The sequence below is a fragment of the Salvelinus alpinus genome, chromosome 37 (assembly GCF_045679555.1).
Source record: "Salvelinus alpinus chromosome 37, SLU_Salpinus.1, whole genome shotgun sequence".
Classification (NCBI taxonomy): domain Eukaryota; kingdom Metazoa; phylum Chordata; class Actinopteri; order Salmoniformes; family Salmonidae; genus Salvelinus; species Salvelinus alpinus.
Window position 1 is genome coordinate 17,798,829 of NC_092122.1, and position 17,724 is coordinate 17,816,552.

Sequence of the window (17,724 nt, forward strand, 5' to 3'; positions counted from 1 at the left end):
GAGTGAAGCATCACAGAGGGAGAGGAGTGTAGCATCACAGAGGGAGAGGAGTGTAGCATCACAGAGGGAGAGGAGTGTAGCATCACAGAGGGAGAGGAGTGTAGCACCACAGAGGGAGAGGAGTGTAGCACCACAGAGGGAGAGGAGTGTAGCACCACAGAGGGAGAGGAGTGTAGCACCACAGAGGGAGAGGAGTGTAGCACCACAGAGGGAGAGGAGTGTAGCACCACAGAGGGAGAGGAGAGGAGTGTAGCACCACAGAGGGAGAGGAGAGGAGTGTAGCACCACAGAGGGAGAGGAGAGGAGTGTAGCACCACAGAGGGAGAGGAGAGGAGTAGCACCACAGGAGGAGAGGAGTGAAGCACCACAGAGGGAGAGGAGTGTAGCACCACAGAGGGAGAGGAGTGTAGCACCACAGAGGGAGAGGAGTGTAGCACCACAGAGGGAGAGGAGTGTAGCACCACAGAGGGAGAGGAGTGTAGCACCACAGAGGGAGAGGAGTGTAGCACCACAGAGGGAGAGGAGAGGAGTGAAGCATCACAGAGGGAGAGGAGTGTAGCACCACAGAGGGAGAGGAGTGTAGCACCACAGAGGGAGAGGAGTGTAGCATCACAGAGGGAGAGGAGTGTAGCATCACAGAGGGAGAGGAGTGTAGCATCACAGAGGGAGAGAAGTGTAGCACCACAGGGGGAGAGGAGAGAAGTGTAGCACCACAGGGGGAGAGGAGAGAAGTGTAGCACCACAGGGGGAGAGGAGAGAAGTGTAGCACCACAGGGGGAGAGGAGAGAAGTGTAGCACCACAGGGGGAGAGGAGAGAAGTGTAGCATCACAGAGGGAGAAGAGAGAAGCATCACAGAGGGAGAAGAGAGAAGCATCACAGAGGAAGAAGAGAGAAGCATCACAGAGGGAGAAGAGAGAAGCATCACAGAGGGAGAGGAGTGTAGCACCACAGAGGGAGAGGAGAGGAGTGAAGCATCACAGAGGGAGAGGAGTGTAGCACCACAGAGGGAGAGGAGTGTAGCACCACAGAGGGAGAGGAGTGTAGCATCACAGAGGGAGAGGAGTGTAGCATCACAGAGGGAGAGGAGTGTAGCATCACAGAGGGAGAGAAGTGTAGCACCACAGGGGGAGAGGAGAGAAGTGTAGCACCACAGGGGGAGAGGAGAGAAGTGTAGCACCACAGGGGGAGAGGAGAGAAGTGTAGCACCACAGGGGGAGAGGAGAGAAGTGTAGCACCACAGGGGGAGAGGAGAGAAGTGTAGCATCACAGAGGGAGAAGAGAGAAGCATCACAGAGGGAGAAGAGAGAAGCATCACAGAGGAAGAAGAGAGAAGCATCACAGAGGGAGAAGAGAGAAGCATCACAGAGGGAGAGGAGTGTAGCATCACAGAGGGAGAGGAGAGAAGTATAGCATCACAGAGGGAAAGGAGAGAAGTGTAGCATCACAGAGGGAGAGGAGAGAAGTGTAGCATCACAGGGGGAGATGAGAGGAAAAATATGTAATGTGAGGATGAATGTTGATGAATACAGTCATTATGATGAGGATTACATACACACAAGGAGAGAGACACACATTCACCTACTTTGTACTCCTATGTTGTGTTCACTTATACAAAATACGGGGCAGACCTGGCTCCTGCTCAACAGCTGGTGAATCTCCAGACCTTCAATCTTCATTGGCCGTGTCTTGAGGGACATGCAGTAGCTCATACACTGATACAAATACCAGAAACATGTCAAATATACAGTGCCGTGAAAAAGTATTTGCCCCCTTTCTAATTTTCTATACGTTTGCATATTTTTTTATCTGATCTTCAATCAAAACCTAATATTAGATCAAGAGAACCTGAGTGAACAAATAACACAACTACCTATTCATTTCATAAACAAAGTTATGCAACATCCAATTCCCCTGTGTGAAAAAGTAATTGCCCCATTTCACTCAGTAACGGGTTGTGCCATCTTTCACTGCAATGACTCCAACCAAACGCTTCCTGTAGTTGTTGATCAGTCTCTCACGTCGCTGTGGAGGAATTTTGGCCCACTCTTCCATGCAGAACTGCTGTAATTCAGCGACATTTGTGGGTTTTCAAGCATGAACTGCTCAAATAAAATAAAATAAAACTTTATTTGTCACATGTACACCTTACTGTGAAATGCTTACTTACAAGTCCTTAACTTCTTTGGGATAGGGGGCGGTATTTTGACATCCGGATGAAAAGCGTTCCCAAATTAAACTGCCTGCTACTCAGGCCCAGAAGCTAGGATATGCATATAATTGGTAGATTTGGATAGAACACACTCTAAAGTTTCTAAAACTGTTAAAATAATGTCTGTGAGAAAACAGAACTGAAATGGCAGGCAAAACCCAGAGGACAAACCATCCCCCCCCAAAAACAATTTCATCCTACCACTGATTTCGATGGCTGGCACTTTTATAATTGGGCGAAATCGTGCCCGATTGCAGTTCCGAGGGCTTCCACTAGATGTCAACAGTCTTTAGAAAGAGTTTCAGGCTTGTTTTTGGAAAAATTTGCCAGAAATTGTAGTTTTTGTAGGTGGCTCACATTTTGGCTGTAGTGTTTCCAAGCACGTGAATGAGAGCGTGTTCTTTTGTATTTTTCTCCGGTAAAGACAATAACGATTCTCCGTCTTAAATGTTATCGTTTATTTGCGTATTAGGGTACCTAAGGTTTGATTATAAACGTTGATTGACTTGTTTGGAAAAGTTTATTGCAAACGTTTGGGATTCATTTTGTATGCATTTTGAAGGAGGGAAACCGAGTGGCTTATTGACTGAAGCGCGCCAGCTAAACTGAGTTTTTATGGATATAAAGAAGGGCTTTATCGAACAAAAGGACCATTTATAATGTAACTGGGACCTTTTGGAGTGGCAACAGAAGAAGATCTTCAAAGGTAAGGCATATATTATATCGCTATTTCTGTCTTTCGTGTCGCAACTTCCTGGTTGAAAATGATTTGTTATGCATTTGTGTGCTGGGCGCTGTCCTCAGATAATCGCATGGTTTGCTTTCGCCATAAAGCCTTTTTGAAATCTGACATGGCGGCTGGATTAACAACAAGTTGAGCTTTATTTTGATGTATTGCACTTGTCACTTACTAATATTTATAGTAATTTAAATTTGGTGCTCTGCAATTTCACCGGAAGTTGTCGAAATGGGAGCATCCCACTGAGCCACAAGAAGTTAACCAACAGTGCAGTTCAAGAAGAGTTAGAAAATATTTACCAAATAAACGAAAGTAAAAAATTATATACAGGGGGTACCGGTACCGAGTCGGTGTGCGGGGATAGATCAAGTTAGAGGTTAGAGGTAATTTGTACATGTAGGTAGGGGTGAAGTGACTATGCATAGATAATAAACAGCAAGTAGCAGCAGTGTACAAAACAAATGGGAGGGGTGAGGTCAATGTAATAGTCCGGTTGCCATTTGATTAGTTGCTCAGCAGTCTTATGGCTTGGGGGTAGAAGCTGTTAAGGAGCCTTTTGGTCCTAGACTTGGCACTCCGGTACCGTTTGCCGTGCTGTAGCAGGGAAAACTGTCTATGACTTGGGTGACTGGAGTCTGACAATTTTATGGGATTTCCTCTGACACTGCCTATTGTATAGGTCCTGGATGTCAGGAAGCTTGGCCCCAGTGATGTACTGGGCCGTACGCACTACCCTCTGTAGCGTCTTACGGTCAGATGCCGAGCAGTTGCCATACCTGTTGGTGATGCAACCGGTCAGGATGCTCTCTGGTGCAGCTGTAGAACTTTTTGAGGATCTGGGGACCCAAGCCAAATCTTTTCAGTCTCCTGAGGGGGAAAAGATTTTGTCGTGCCCTCTTCACGACTGTCTTGGTGTGTTTGGACCATGATCGATCGTTGGTGATGTGGACACCAAGGAACTTGAAACTCTCGACCCGCTCCACTACAGCCCTGTTGATGTTAATGGGGGCCTGTTAGGTCCGCCTTTTCCTGTAGTCCACGATCAGGAAGTCCAGGATCCAGTTGCAGAGGGAGGTGTTTCGTCCCAGGGTCCGCAGCTTAGTGATGAGCTTCGTGGCACTATAGTGTTGAATGCAGAGCTGTAGTCAATGAACAGCATTCTCACATAGGTGTTCCTTTTGTCCAGGTGGTAAAGGGCAGTGTGGAGTGCGATTGAGATTGCATCATCTGTGAATCTGTTGTGGCGGTAAGCGAATTGGAGTGGGTCTAGGGTATCCGTGAAGATCAATCAATCAATCAATTTTATTTTATATAGCCCTTCGTACATCAGCTAATATCTCGAAGTGCTGTACAGACACCCAGCCTAAAACCCCAAACAGCTAGTAATGCAGGTGTAGAAGCACGGTGGCTAGGAAAAACTCCCTAGAAAGGCCAAAACCTAGGAAGAAACCTAGAGAGGAACCAGGCTATGAGGGGTGGCCAGTCCTCTTCTGGCTGTGCCGGGTGGAGATTATAACAGAACTATGCCAAGATGTTCAAAAATGTTCATAAGTGACAAGCATGGTCAAATAATAATCAGGAATAAATCTCAGTTGGCTTTTCATAGCCGATCATTAAGAGTTGAAAACAGCAGGTCTGGGACAGGTAGGGGTTCCATAACCGCAGCCAGAACAGTTGAAACTGGAATAGCAGCAAGGCCAGGCGGACTGGGGACAGCAAGGAGTCACCACGGCCGGTAGTCCCGACGTATGGTCCTAGGGCTCAGGTCCTCCGAGAGAAAGAAAGAGAGAAGGAGAAAATTAGAGAGCGCCAAGATTTTCAAAATGTTCATAAATGACAAGCATGGTCAAATAATAATCAGGAATAAATCTCAGTTGGCTTTTCATAGCCGATCATTAAGAGTTGAAAACAGCAGGTCTGGGACAGGTAGGGGTTCCGTAACCGCAGGCAGAACAGTTGAAACTGGAATAGCAGCAAGGCCAGGCGGACTGGGGACAGCAAGGTGTCATCATGCCCGGTAGTCCTGACGTATGGTCCTAGGGCTCAGGTTCTCATAAGATGCTGTTGATGTGAGCCATGACCAGCCTTTCAAAGCACTTCATGGCTTCCGACATACAGTGGGGAGAACAAGTATTTGATACACTGCCGATTTTGCAGGTTTTCCTACTTACAAAGCATGTAGAGGTCTGTAATTTTTATCATAGGTACACTTCAACTGTGAGAGACGGAATCTAAAACAAAAATCCAGAAAATCACATTGTATGATTTTTAAGTCATTAATTTGCATTTTATTGCATGACATAAGTATTTGATCACCTACCAACCAATAAGAATTCCGTCTCTCACAGACCTGTTAGTTTTTCTTTAAGAAGCCCTCCTGTTCTCCACTCATTACCTGTATTAACTGCACCTGTTTGAACTCGTTACCTGTATAAAAGACACCTGTCCACACACTCAATCAAACAGACTCCAACCTCTCCACAATGGCCAAGACCAGAGAGCTGTGTAAGGATATCAGAGATAAAATTGTAGACCTGCACAAGGCTGGGATGGGCTACAGGACAATAGGCAAGCAGCTTGGTGAGAAGGCAACAACTGTTGGCGCAATTATTAGAAAATGGAAGAAGTTCAAGATGATGGTCAATCATCCTCGGTCTGGGGCTCCATGCAAGATCTCACCTCGTGGGGCATCAATGATCATGAGGAAGGTGAGGGATCAGCCCAGAACTACACGGCAGGACCTGGTCAATGACCTGAAGAGAGCTGGGACCACAGTCTCAAAGAAAACCATTAGTAACACACTACGCCGTCATGGATTAAAATCCTGCAGCGCACGCAAGGTCCCCCTGCTCAAGCCAGCGCATGTCCAGGCCCGTCTGAAGTTTGCCAATGACCATCTGGATGATCCAGAGGAGGAATGGGAAAAGGTCATGTGGTCTGATGAGACAAAAATAGAGCTTTTTGGTCTAAACTCCACTCGCCGTGTTTGGAGGAAGAAGAAGGATGAGTACAACCCCAAGAACACCATCCCAACCGTGAAGCATGGAGGTGGAAACATCATTCTTTGGGGATGCTCTTCTGCAAAGGGGACAGGACGACTGCACCGTATTGAGGGGAGGATGGATGGGGCCATGTATCGCGAGATCTTGGCCAACAACCTCCTTCCCTCAGTAAGAGCATTGAAGATGGGTCGTGGCTGGGTCTTCCAGCATGACAACGACCTGAAACACACAGCCAGGGCAACTAAGGAGTGGCTCCGTAAGAAGCATCTCAAGGTCCTGGAGTGGCCTAGCCAGTCTCCAGACCTGAACCCAATAGAAGATCTTTGGAGGGAGCTGAAAGTCCGTATTGCCCAGCGACAGCCCCGAAACCTGAAGGATCTGGAGAAGTTCTGTATGGAGGAGTGGGCCAAAATCCCTGCTGCAGTGTGTGCAAACCTGGTCAAGAACTACAGGAAACGTATGATCTCTGTAATTGCAAACAAAAGTTTCTGTACCAAATATTAAGTTCTGCTTTTCTGATGTATCAAATACTTATGTCATGCAATAAAATGCAAATTAATTACTTAAAAATTATACAATGTGATTTTCTGGATTTTTGTTTTAGATTCCGTCTCTCACAGTTGAAGTGTACCTATGATAAAAATTACAGACCTCTACATGCTTTGTAAGTAGGAAAACCTGCAAAATTGGCAGTGTATCAAATACTTGTTCTCCCCACTGTAAGTGCTACGGAGCGGTAATAATTGGAGCAGGTTACCTGCTCTCGTGCATGCTTCAGTGTTGCTTGCCTCGAAGCGAGCATAAAAAGCATTTAGCTAGTCTGGTAGGCTCACGTCACTGGGCAGCTCGCATCTGGGGTTCCCTTTGTAGTCCGTAATAGCCCTGTCACATCCGACGAGCGTCAGAGTTGGTGTAGTAGGATTCAATCTTAATCCTGTATTGATGCTTTGCTTGTTTGATGGTTCGTCTGAGGGCATAGCGGGATTTCTTATAGGCGTCCAGATTAGTGTCCCACTCCTTGAGTGTGGCAGCTCTAGCCTTTAGCTCGATGCGGATGTTGCCTGTAATCCATGGCTTCTGGTTGGGATATGTACGTACAGTCACTGTGGGGACGACGTCGTTGATGCACTTATTGATGAAGCCGATGACTGAGGTGGTATACTCCTCAATGCCATTGGATGAATCCCGGAACATATTCCAGTCTGTGCTAGCAAAACAGTCCTGTAGCGTAGCATCCGCGTCATCTGACCACTTCTGTATTGACTTAGTTATTGGTACTTCCTGCTTAGCTTTTGCTTGTAAGCCGGAATCAGGAGGATAGAATTATGATCAGATTTGCCAAATGCAGAGCAGGGGAGAGCTTTGTTTGCATCTCTGTGTGTGGAGTAAAGGTGGTCTAGAGTTGTTGTTTTTTTCCTCTGGTTGCACATGTGACATGCTGGTAAAAATGGGATAAAACTGATTTAAATTTGCCTGCATTAAAGTCCCTGGCCACTAGGAGCGCCACTTCTGGGTGAGCATTTTCTTGTTTGCTTATGGCCTTATAGAGTTGGTTGAGTGCGGTCTTAGTGCCAGCATTGGTCTGTGGTGGTAAATAGACGGCTACGAATAATATAGATGAGAACTCTCTTAGTAGATAGTGTGGTCTACAGCTTATCATAAGGTACTCTACCTCAGGCGAGCAATACCTTGAGACTTCTTTAATATTAGACATCGCGCACCAGCTGTTATTGACAAAAATACACACACCCCACCTCTCGTCTTACGAGACGTAGCTTCTCTGTTCTGTCAGTGCATTGAAAATCCCTCCAGCTCTATATTATCCGTGTCGTGGTTCAGCCACGACTCGGTGTAACATAAGATATTACAGTTTTTTACAGGATAATCGTAATCGTAGATCATTATTTTATTTTCCATGTTAGCAAGTAGAATTGACGGCAGTGGGAGTTTACTCGCTCGCCTACGGATTCTCAAAGGCAGTCTGATCTGCGTCCTCTTTTCCTCCGTCTTTTCTTCACGCAAATGACAGGGATTTGGGCCTGTTCCCGGGAGAGCAGTATACCTTTCTTGTCGGACTCGTTAAAGGGAAAAACTTCTTCCAGTTAATGGTGAATTATCCCAGTTCTGATGTCCAGAAGTTATTTTTGGTCATAAGAGACGGTAGCAGCAACATTATGTACAAAATAAGTTCAAAAATAAGTTACAAACAACGCAAAAAAACTAACAAAATTGCTCAATTGGTTACCGGCATGTAAAACTTCAGCCATCCTCTTCGGCGCCATTACGTTATGCTCGTTTCAAGTCCTGTCACAACCTCTCAATTGGGATTAGGGCTGGACTTTGACTAGGCCATTCCAAAACTTTAAATGTGTTTCTTTTTAGACATTTTCATGTAGACTTGATTGTGTGTTTTGTATCATTGTCTTGCTGCATGACCCAGCTGCGCTTCAGCTTCAGCTCACAGACGGATGGCCTGACATTCTCCTGTAGAATTCTCCGATACACAGCAGAATTCATGGTTCTTTCTATTAAAGCAAGTTATCTAGGTCCTGAGGCAGCAAAGCATCCCCAAACCATCACACTACCACCACCATGCTTGACCGTTGTTATAAGGTTCTTACTGTGGAATGCAGTGTTTGGTTTTCACCAGGCATAATGGGACCCATGTTGACCAAAAAGTTGTGCTTTTGAATCATCCGTCCAAAGAACATTCTTCCAAGAGTATTGACGATCATCCAAGTGCTTCTGGGTACTTTTTGGCAAACTTGAGTCAACTTTTTGGGTGAGATGGGTTTTTTGTAAAGTCAAGTTCCCTTTATCTAATAATATGTTTTAGTTGAAGATCAGATGATATTCAGTATCGAAAATATGCAAAAAACAGAGAAAATCAGAAAGGTGGCAAATACTTTTTCACGGCACTGTACATTCTGTCAGCATCTCCCTATGTATTACCATGCTACCTGACACTGCCCCTTTCACTGTACTCTGACTATTCCCTATTGGCCTCAACTGAAACTCAAGTGAAACTATCTCATTCCCCATTGGCCCTGTACGCCGCCTGTCACTGATCACTTCTCGTTAATGTATTGCCCCCTAACTCTCTATAGGATAGTGATGCTTCTGTTTTATTCCCCTTTGGCCTACTGTCCACTGGTAGAAAGGGATGTCTTTGGAAGAGTGGAAGATGACTTTTTCTTTTTACTTCACCTTTACTGTTCTCTCCTATCGTTCTCTCTCTCTCTCCATCTATATCCACCTTTCATCCATCTCTATCTTTCTCTCTCCCCCTCTCTCCATCTATATCCACCTTTCATCCATCTCTATCTTTCTCTCTCCCCCTCTCTCCCTGTCAACCTCTCTACCTGTCTCTCTGTCTATGTGTCACTGTCCCAGAACTTTTAGTCCCCTGATGTGGCGTTGTCTTAACAACCTGCCACATCGAACCCTTCCTCTTACTCTCAATACGAAAACCTTGAGTTCTTGCAGACACACTGGCCTGCGTTTTGTGTATAAGAGTGTGAACAGTAATCTATAGCAGCAGTAGTTATTCTACTGGCTGTAAATGGTGTGTTATGTAAAGTGTCTGTATCTATGTCTGCATTACAGCTTTCACTCTCTCACTACACTTGTTTTCTGTCTCTGGAATTTCAAATGTGTTGGTAATGTGTGTGTGTGTGTGTGTGTGTGTGTGTGTGTGTGTGTGTGTGTGTGTGTGTGTGCAGGTGTTGTACAGTTATCGTGAAGTCATGCAAACACTCATTGAAATATAACTAGAACACACACACACACACAGGCTAATGAGTGTGTCATGAGACCTGGACTTGTGTGATGATGTGAGAGGAAGTGGAGATAATCCTTACTTAATAATTCCTGTGTTCTTTTCCAATAGTCCTGCTCCTCCAGTGCACAGCTCACGGGGTACTTCCTCATATCCCTCTATATTGAACAAAAAACATATTGGAAATCTCAGCGTCACTCCAGTGAATCGCAGCACGGTACTGAATTCTTATGTGAAAAAAGTTACACACACGCTTAGCCACATCTGCTAACATTGCCTTTGTTCTCCTCTCTCGCACTCTCCATCTCTCCCTCCAGCCCAAACAGCGGACCTCCCTCTCATCCTCCCTGGATGTCCAGAACCAGAGGCCAGTCAACCACAGCTGTGATCCCTCCGAGGTGAGCTCGTCCTTGGGCTACGCCAGCTTCAGCACCAGCCCCCCTGCCAGCCCGCCAGTCAGCCCCAACCAGGACTCACCCGGCTCCAACGACGACTGCCCCCTCACAGGTACCCAGGGACAGATTTTGGACATAGCACGACTTGTAGAGAATGAGGGATCATGTCAGCTCCATTTATATAGCTTTTGTAGCTTTTAATTGGACAAATACTGGAAACAGCCAATTAGCCCCTATGAAATTGTCTTTTCCCTAGAGATTTTCACTCTTTTTGGGAATTTTTATCCATCTTCTTCCTTCCTCTTCCGTTTGCGTGTAGTGGATCTGGAAGTTTCCATCTGGACACAGTTTTCTAGTCTTTAATTTCACCTTCCCCCGTATTTTACCTCTAGGCTTTTTTCTATTTTTCTCTCTGGCGTCCTCATTCACGGAGAGCTTGAAGGGCGAGGGAGGGATGACACCTCGGCGATAGATTGATTCTGTCTGACTTTTGTGACACCTGAAATCAGCCAGAGGGAACTCAGCTGTCGATAAGGTCTGGATCAGTTCTTCATCCAACATCATTCTCTGGTCCTTCCACCTTACATGGGTGTCATCCAAAGTCAAACTGACCTCTACCCTCTATCCACCTCTTGTAGATGTTCTTGTAGATCTGAGAGGAATGGAAAGATGTAACGTAAGAAATATTGAACCAACCTCACCTTGCCCTCCAACTGGTGGGAATGCAATGTTATCGTTTAGACCTGTCCAGTCATTTCAGATCTACTGTACACAAACAGTGCTGTGCTGCCTGCGTGCGTGCATCGGTGAGTGTGTGTGTGCGTGTCTGTAAGTATGTGCGTGCGTGTGTGTGTGTGTGTATGTATGTGTGATGTTGCTTTCAATAGCAGCTCAAACATAGAACATGTAAGAATGATTAATAGCCATTGAATTCTACCGTGCAAATGCTGTATACTATGCGTTATAGGGAAATAATGGACACTCTAGAATGCCCTTCAAGCCAATCAGAAACAAGTATTCAACAATACCATGGTACAGAATGAGCTCATGTAATAAGCTAACCTCACCTGAGTTTAATAGACCGTCCTCAAGTGTAGTAATTAGTTATCAATAGAATCAAGACACTCCCACTTCTAAGGACCTACTGTAAGTCTTGCAACACACACACACACACACAGACACCTAACACCCTTCCCCCTGGCCGTGGGCAACGGCGTCTAGCCTGTGTGTGTGAGTTTACTCTCTATTTCCTGTGTGTCGCAGTGATGATTACCAGGTGACGTGGCTGTCACCCACCCACATCTCACCAGAGAGGAGACAGGGGGAGAGATAAGGAGAGGTGACTAGAGGAGAGAGTAGAAGAGAGGAGAACAGTATGTCCTTCTCTTTCTCCATAGTTGTATTCAGAGAGAGAGAGAGCGTGATCAAGTGTGTGTATGTGTTTATCTTTTTGTATGTGAAACAGAGGTGATTATCAGGTGTGTGTGTGTGTGTGTATCACGTCTCATTTGGTTATTTATGAAGAAGCAGATCAGAGGCTATCTGCACATCCCTGGCTGTGACCCCACTCTCCCATGGTGTCTCAGGGGACATTTCCATTTCACACCCCATAGTCGTACAGGTTACCCAGTTGTACATGCAGTTAAAGGTGCAATATACAGAAATCGCTCCGTCATTTCCTGGTTGCAAAAATTATAATAGTTCACCTAATACCCGTTTATGTGACAAAACAAGCAATGCTGAGATGTAGCATGACTTGTAGAGAATGAGGGATCATGTCAGCTCCATTTATATAGCTTTTGTAACTTTTAATTTGACAAATACTGGAAACAGCCAATTAGCCCCTATTAAATTGTCTTTTCCCTAGAGATTTTCACTCTTTTTGAGAATTCTTATCCATCTTCCTCTTCCCTTTGCGTGTAGTGGATCTGGAAGTTTCCAAACATGGCTGGCACATCAAATCTGATACATCACAACGCGCCACCAGAGAAACAACTGTCTATCTCGCTCTCTCTGCCTCTTGCTCTCTCTCTTCCTCTTTCGCCAGCATCCCTCTATCCGTCAACAGCCCCCAGGTCCAACTCCAGGAATAGATCTGCGCCCATTTTCCTTCTTTTTTTATGCACTCTTTTTTTAGGTTTTCCTCCTCTCCCCTCCTGTTCTCTACTTATTAGCTTCATAAGGTCCCTTGTGTTGTTGCCATGGCAACAGAAAGCACATGCGGCTTATACATTTACAGCTGGATACATCAAGTGGAGACCGAGAGATGGAGAGAGAGAGGGAGGAGCATTATCGAAGAGGAGAGAGGGAATGAGTGAAAGAGAATGAAAAAAGAGGGAGTATGAGGAGAGAGATGGTGAGAAAAAGAGATACAAACTATAGCAGAAGAGGGAGGGAAGGGGGAGATTGAAAGCCAGAGTGAAAAGTAAATACATTTTTCCGCCCAACCATAAAAGGTCTCCTTCCTACCTTCCTGCCTCCATCCCTCTCTCATTTTTCAAAAGCTCTCCTGTGCTAGCCAAACAGCTGCTCAACGCTGGATCAACACTGACCAAACATTTACACAACGTCCCCTCTGCTACAGGGTAGGTGTAAGCCACCTGCGTGGGTGGTCGGCAGAAAGCTGGCTATTTATAGCGGGAGTAGCATTAGCATCTGTAGGTGGGAGAGTGGATGTTTCAGAAGAACCTTTATGTAACGTTTTGCTAGTTTTGCTATGGCAGGCAGAGATGTTCCCTCTGGCATGTCAACACTGCAGCAGCAGGTGACTGCAGCAGCCTTAGTGTGTGTGTGCGCACTTTCCTGTGTAAGCCTGGATTTGTTTTCTTTTGACAGAAGGACAACAGTAACATACTGTACAGCAGTGGGCTTAAACTTCATTTACTTCTCTTTTTTTCACCACAAGGTCAGGTAAACAGGATGTAAATCAACTGTGTGTGCACAGGAAGTGCTGTAATGTAAATATGAAGTCTACAGTGGTGTGGTTGATTGCTGTCTTATTTTAGAACACCTAAAACTGCCCCTCCTTCTTTCTAAAAGATTCCTTCCTTCCTTTCTTACGCCCTTCCTAGAGTTAATCAGACATCATTGAATAAGTGAAAGCCTATGGCCCCATCCAGAAACAAGCCCTTCCTCCTCCTTGTCTCAAGGCCGTCTTTATCTCAGTGGGCTTGATTGATTGATTTAAAGAGAATGCACTTTTACAAATCTGTGTGCAAATTCACAACCCCCCTCACACACACACACACACACACACACACACACACACACACACACACACACACACACACACACACACACACACACACACACACACACACACACACACACACACACAAATTCAGCAACCACACATACAAGCACAGACACACATGGCCGTGGCCCTACTCTCCGAGGGTGTCTCGGGGGGGAGTTGGGATATGTAAAAAAACACATTTCCATTTCACACCTCGCGCTCGTACAGGTTACGCAGTTGTACATGCAGCGAAACAGGACAAATAAATATAAGAACTCACACGGGCAGCAAGGACTCCAAAGACCGCCATTAATCCTGGACACACGCCATCAATCCCTTTGGTCCCTTGTGGCTCTTTTAGCCTCTGTGCGTGTGTGTATTTGTACAAACGAGTATGTATGTTCATGCATGTATGTACGAGTATGTATGTTTGTGCATGACTCCTCCATCTTGGCCTGTACACCATGTTCTGAACAGACCAGAATAGACCAGTGTTTTATGGGACTTTGATTGTCCTCACTTATATTCAATTATATGACTGCCCCTCCAATTGTCACCGCACTCTACCTCCTGCTGCTGTGTGGCTAGGTGTAGAAAATCACACATTGTACACCTCATTTGAATGAGGCAGTCAATTAAAGGTACGCTTCACAAGATGACATCATCACACACAACAGACAATAACATCAGCAGAATGAAAATCTGACCAAGACTGACGCTATTGGCTTTCTCCAATGGGGGCGTATCTCAACGAGGAAGATGGGTGTGAATTCTGTGGATGCGAGTGAGAACCAAGGAAGAGAGAGCCCCCAGCTAGCACGGAGACAGTAATAAAGCAGTGCTGTTATCTCCCACTGAGATTCTAATGAAGAGTTTTATTAAAGAGGACCGGACCCTTTTTGATCACACGTTCCCTCTAAAGAAACGTTTGTTTTGTCAAGCTGCGCTTCCCGCACCGTTTTCTGCTCTGTCCATGATTTTGTAATTACAGTAAGCAGGGTTCTGATTGGTCTATATCATGTGTGTGTATTTGGGGCTGATGTATGGATTCATCCATTCCTAGACTGATTACTAACTGACCTGCCTGTATGCCCCTCATTTCAACATCTCATTTTCATTTACATTTGGTTGAGTTGTCAACTAACGTGAATTACACGTGAAATCAACAAGACAAATTCACCATGTCATTGGATTTAGGTTAAAAGTTAGGTGAAAAAAAGAGGAAGTTCCCTTACGTTGATGCCTCTTTGCAAATCCAATCAGTTTTCCACGTTGATTCAATGTCATTACATTTAATTTTGTTTGTTGAAATGACGTGGAAACAGCGTTGAGTCAACCAGTTTTTGCCTAATGGGTCTCTTCTTCTTCCCTCTATCTTTCTCTCCCACATGTATTGAGGAACAAAAGAGGACTCCTCTGTCGTTCTCTCTCTTTTGTCTCTCTGTAATCTTCCTCTGAGGTGTCTTTATGGACTGACTGACTCCAGGTTACGGTGACTCATGTCTAGAGCCTCTGACAGTAGAACAGAATAGAGGGCAGTTCAGTAGAGTAGAGAGGAATGGAACTTTTCCACAGAGGACATTCCAACCCCTTCACACATCTCAAACCATCAGGCAAAGCTCGAGGTTTTCTATGCTAACCAACGCATGGCAAAGATCTTCAAGAGAAAAACAACAGTCGTGGAACTGATATAGAAGTAGATATGTACAGAACGCAATAGTACAAAACAATGTACGGCCGGACAGGGCAGGTTAAGGTAGAAAAGATTAAAACCAATTTATGGAGAATAGAATAGCAGTGCGTCAGTGACTGCCCGACATTCCTCTATGATGTTGTGGTAGCTCTCTGTCTCCCCTTGAGGCACTCAGTGGATGGTTTAATTGAATGCTTAATGAACATTGGCCGGGCCCAGCAGTGTCATTAAGAGACCCCACTGATAACCTTTAAACCACCAATGGGAAGGCACTGCACAGAACCCACACATATTATCTTCAGGGCACACACACATTCCCATAGGCATGTACAGGGTCTTCAGAAAGTATTCACACCCCTTGATATTTCCTCATTTTTCTGTGTTACAGCCTGGTTTTAAAATTAATTGAATTTAGATTCATTGGCCTACACACAATATCCCATAATGTCAAAGTGGAATTATGTTTTTCAAAATGTTTTACAAATGAATGGGGAAAAAATGAAAAAAGAAATGTAATGGGTCAGTAAGTATTCAACCTCTTTGTTATGGTAAGCCTAAATAAGTTCAGGAGTAAAATTGTACTTAACAAGTCACATGTGAAGATGCATTGACTCACTCTGTGTACAATAATAGTGTTTAACATGATTTGTGAATGTCTACCTCAACTCTGTACCCCACACATACAATTATCTGTAAGGTCCCTCAGTCAAGCAGTGAATTTCAAACACAGATTCTACCACAAAGACCAAGGAGGCTTTCCAATGCCTCGCAAAGAAAGGCACCTATTGGTAAATGGGTCAAAATTTAAAAAAGCTGAAATTGAATATCCCTTTGAGCATGTTATTAATTAGACTTTGGGGGCTGTATCAATACACCCAGTCACTGCAAAGATACAGGCGTCCATCCTAACTCAGTTGCCGGAGAGGAAGGAAACCGCTCAGGGTTTTCACCATAAGGCCAATGGTGACTTTAAAACAGTTAGAGTTTAATGGTTGTGATAGGAGAACTGAGGATGGATCAACAACATTGTAGTTACTCCACAATACTAACCTAATTGACAGAGTGAAAAGAAGGAAGCCGTTTGCAAAAAGACATTAAGTAATACTGCAAAAACTCTCCAATTTTTCAAGCATGGTGGTTGCTGCTTCATGTTATGGATATGATTGTAATCATTAACAACAGGGGAGTTTTCCGGATGAAACAGAATGGAGATAAGCACAGGCAAACCTGTTTCAGTCTGCTTTCCACCAGACACTGGGAGATTAATTCACCTTTCAGCAGGACGATAACCTAAACCACAAGGCCAAACCTACACTGTTGCTTACAGTTACTTACCAAAAAGAAAGTGAATGTTTCTGAGTGGCTAAATTACAAATGTTGACTTAAATCTTCTGAAAATCTATGGAGAGACTTGAAAATGGTTGTCTAGCAATGATCAGCAACCAATTTGACAGAGATTGAAGAATTTTGAAAAGAATGTTGCACAATCCAGGTGTGGAAAGCTCTCAGAGCTGTAATCGCTGCCAAAGGTGCTTCTACAAAGTATTGACTCAGGGGTGTGAATACTTATGTAAATTAGATGTTTCTGTATTTAATTTTCAATACATTTTCTAAAATTAAAAAATACATGTTTTCACTTTGTACTTATGTGGTATTGTGTGTAGATGGGTGAGGAAACAATGTTATTTAATCCATGTTGAATTCAGGCTGTAACACAACAAAATGTGGAATAAGTCAAGCGGAATGAATACTTTCTGAAGGCACTGTATTCAGTGTACATACTGTATTCTAGTCATTGAACACTGGTCACTTTAATAATGTTTACATACAAAACACACCTTTATATGTATATGTGTGTCTACAGTTGAAGTCAGAAGTTTACATACACCTTAGCCAAATACATTTAAACTCAGTTTTTCACAATTCCTGACATTTAATCCTCGTAAAAATTCCCTGTCTTAGGTCAGTTAGGATCACCACTTTATTTTAAGAATGTGAAATGTCAGAATAATAGTAGAGAGAATGATTTATTTCAGCTTTTATTTATTTCGTCACATTCCCAGTGGGTCAGAAGTTTACATACACTCAATTAGTATTTGGTATAATTGCCTTTAAATTGTTTAACCTGGGTCAAACGTTTTGGGTAGCCTTCCACAAGCTTCCCACAATAAGTTGGGTGAATTCTGGCCCATTCCTCCAGACAGAGCTGGTGTAACTGAGTCAGGTTTGTAGGCCTCCTTGCTCGCAAACGCTTTTTCAGTTCTGCCCACAAATTTTCTATGGAATTGAGGTCAGGGCAACATGATGCTGACACCCCCGTGCTTCACGGTTGGGATGATGTTCTTCGGCTTGCAAGCCTCCCCCTTTTTCCTCCAAACATAACGGTGGTCCTTATGACCAAACGGTTCTATTTTTGTTTCATCAGACCAGAGGACATTTCTCCAAAAAGTACAATCTTTGTCCCCATGTGCAGATGCAAACTGTAGTCTGGCTTTTTTATGGCGGTTTTGGAGCAGTGGCTTCTTCCTTGCTGAGCGGCCTTTCAGGTTATGTCGATATAGGACTCGTTTCACTGTGGATATAGATACTTTTGTACCTGTTTCCTCCAGCATCTTCACAAGGTCTTTCGCTGTCCCCAAATGCAATAAAATGCAAATTAATTACTTAAAAAT

General features: G+C 44.4%; 1 protein-coding gene across 4 annotated transcripts in view; it reads left to right on the forward strand.

The window, feature by feature from the left end:
- LOC139565959 (ankyrin repeat and sterile alpha motif domain-containing protein 1B-like) overlaps positions 1 to 17,724 on the forward strand; it is a 388,198-nt gene that overhangs the window by 237,612 nt on the left and 132,862 nt on the right. For all 4 annotated transcript variants that reach the window (XM_071386670.1, XM_071386669.1, XM_071386672.1 and 1 more), the window contains exon 14: positions 10,047 to 10,236. In XM_071386670.1, the coding sequence (XP_071242771.1) occupies positions 10,047 to 10,236 (190 nt within the window). The remainder of the gene's footprint in view (positions 1 to 10,046; positions 10,237 to 17,724) is intronic.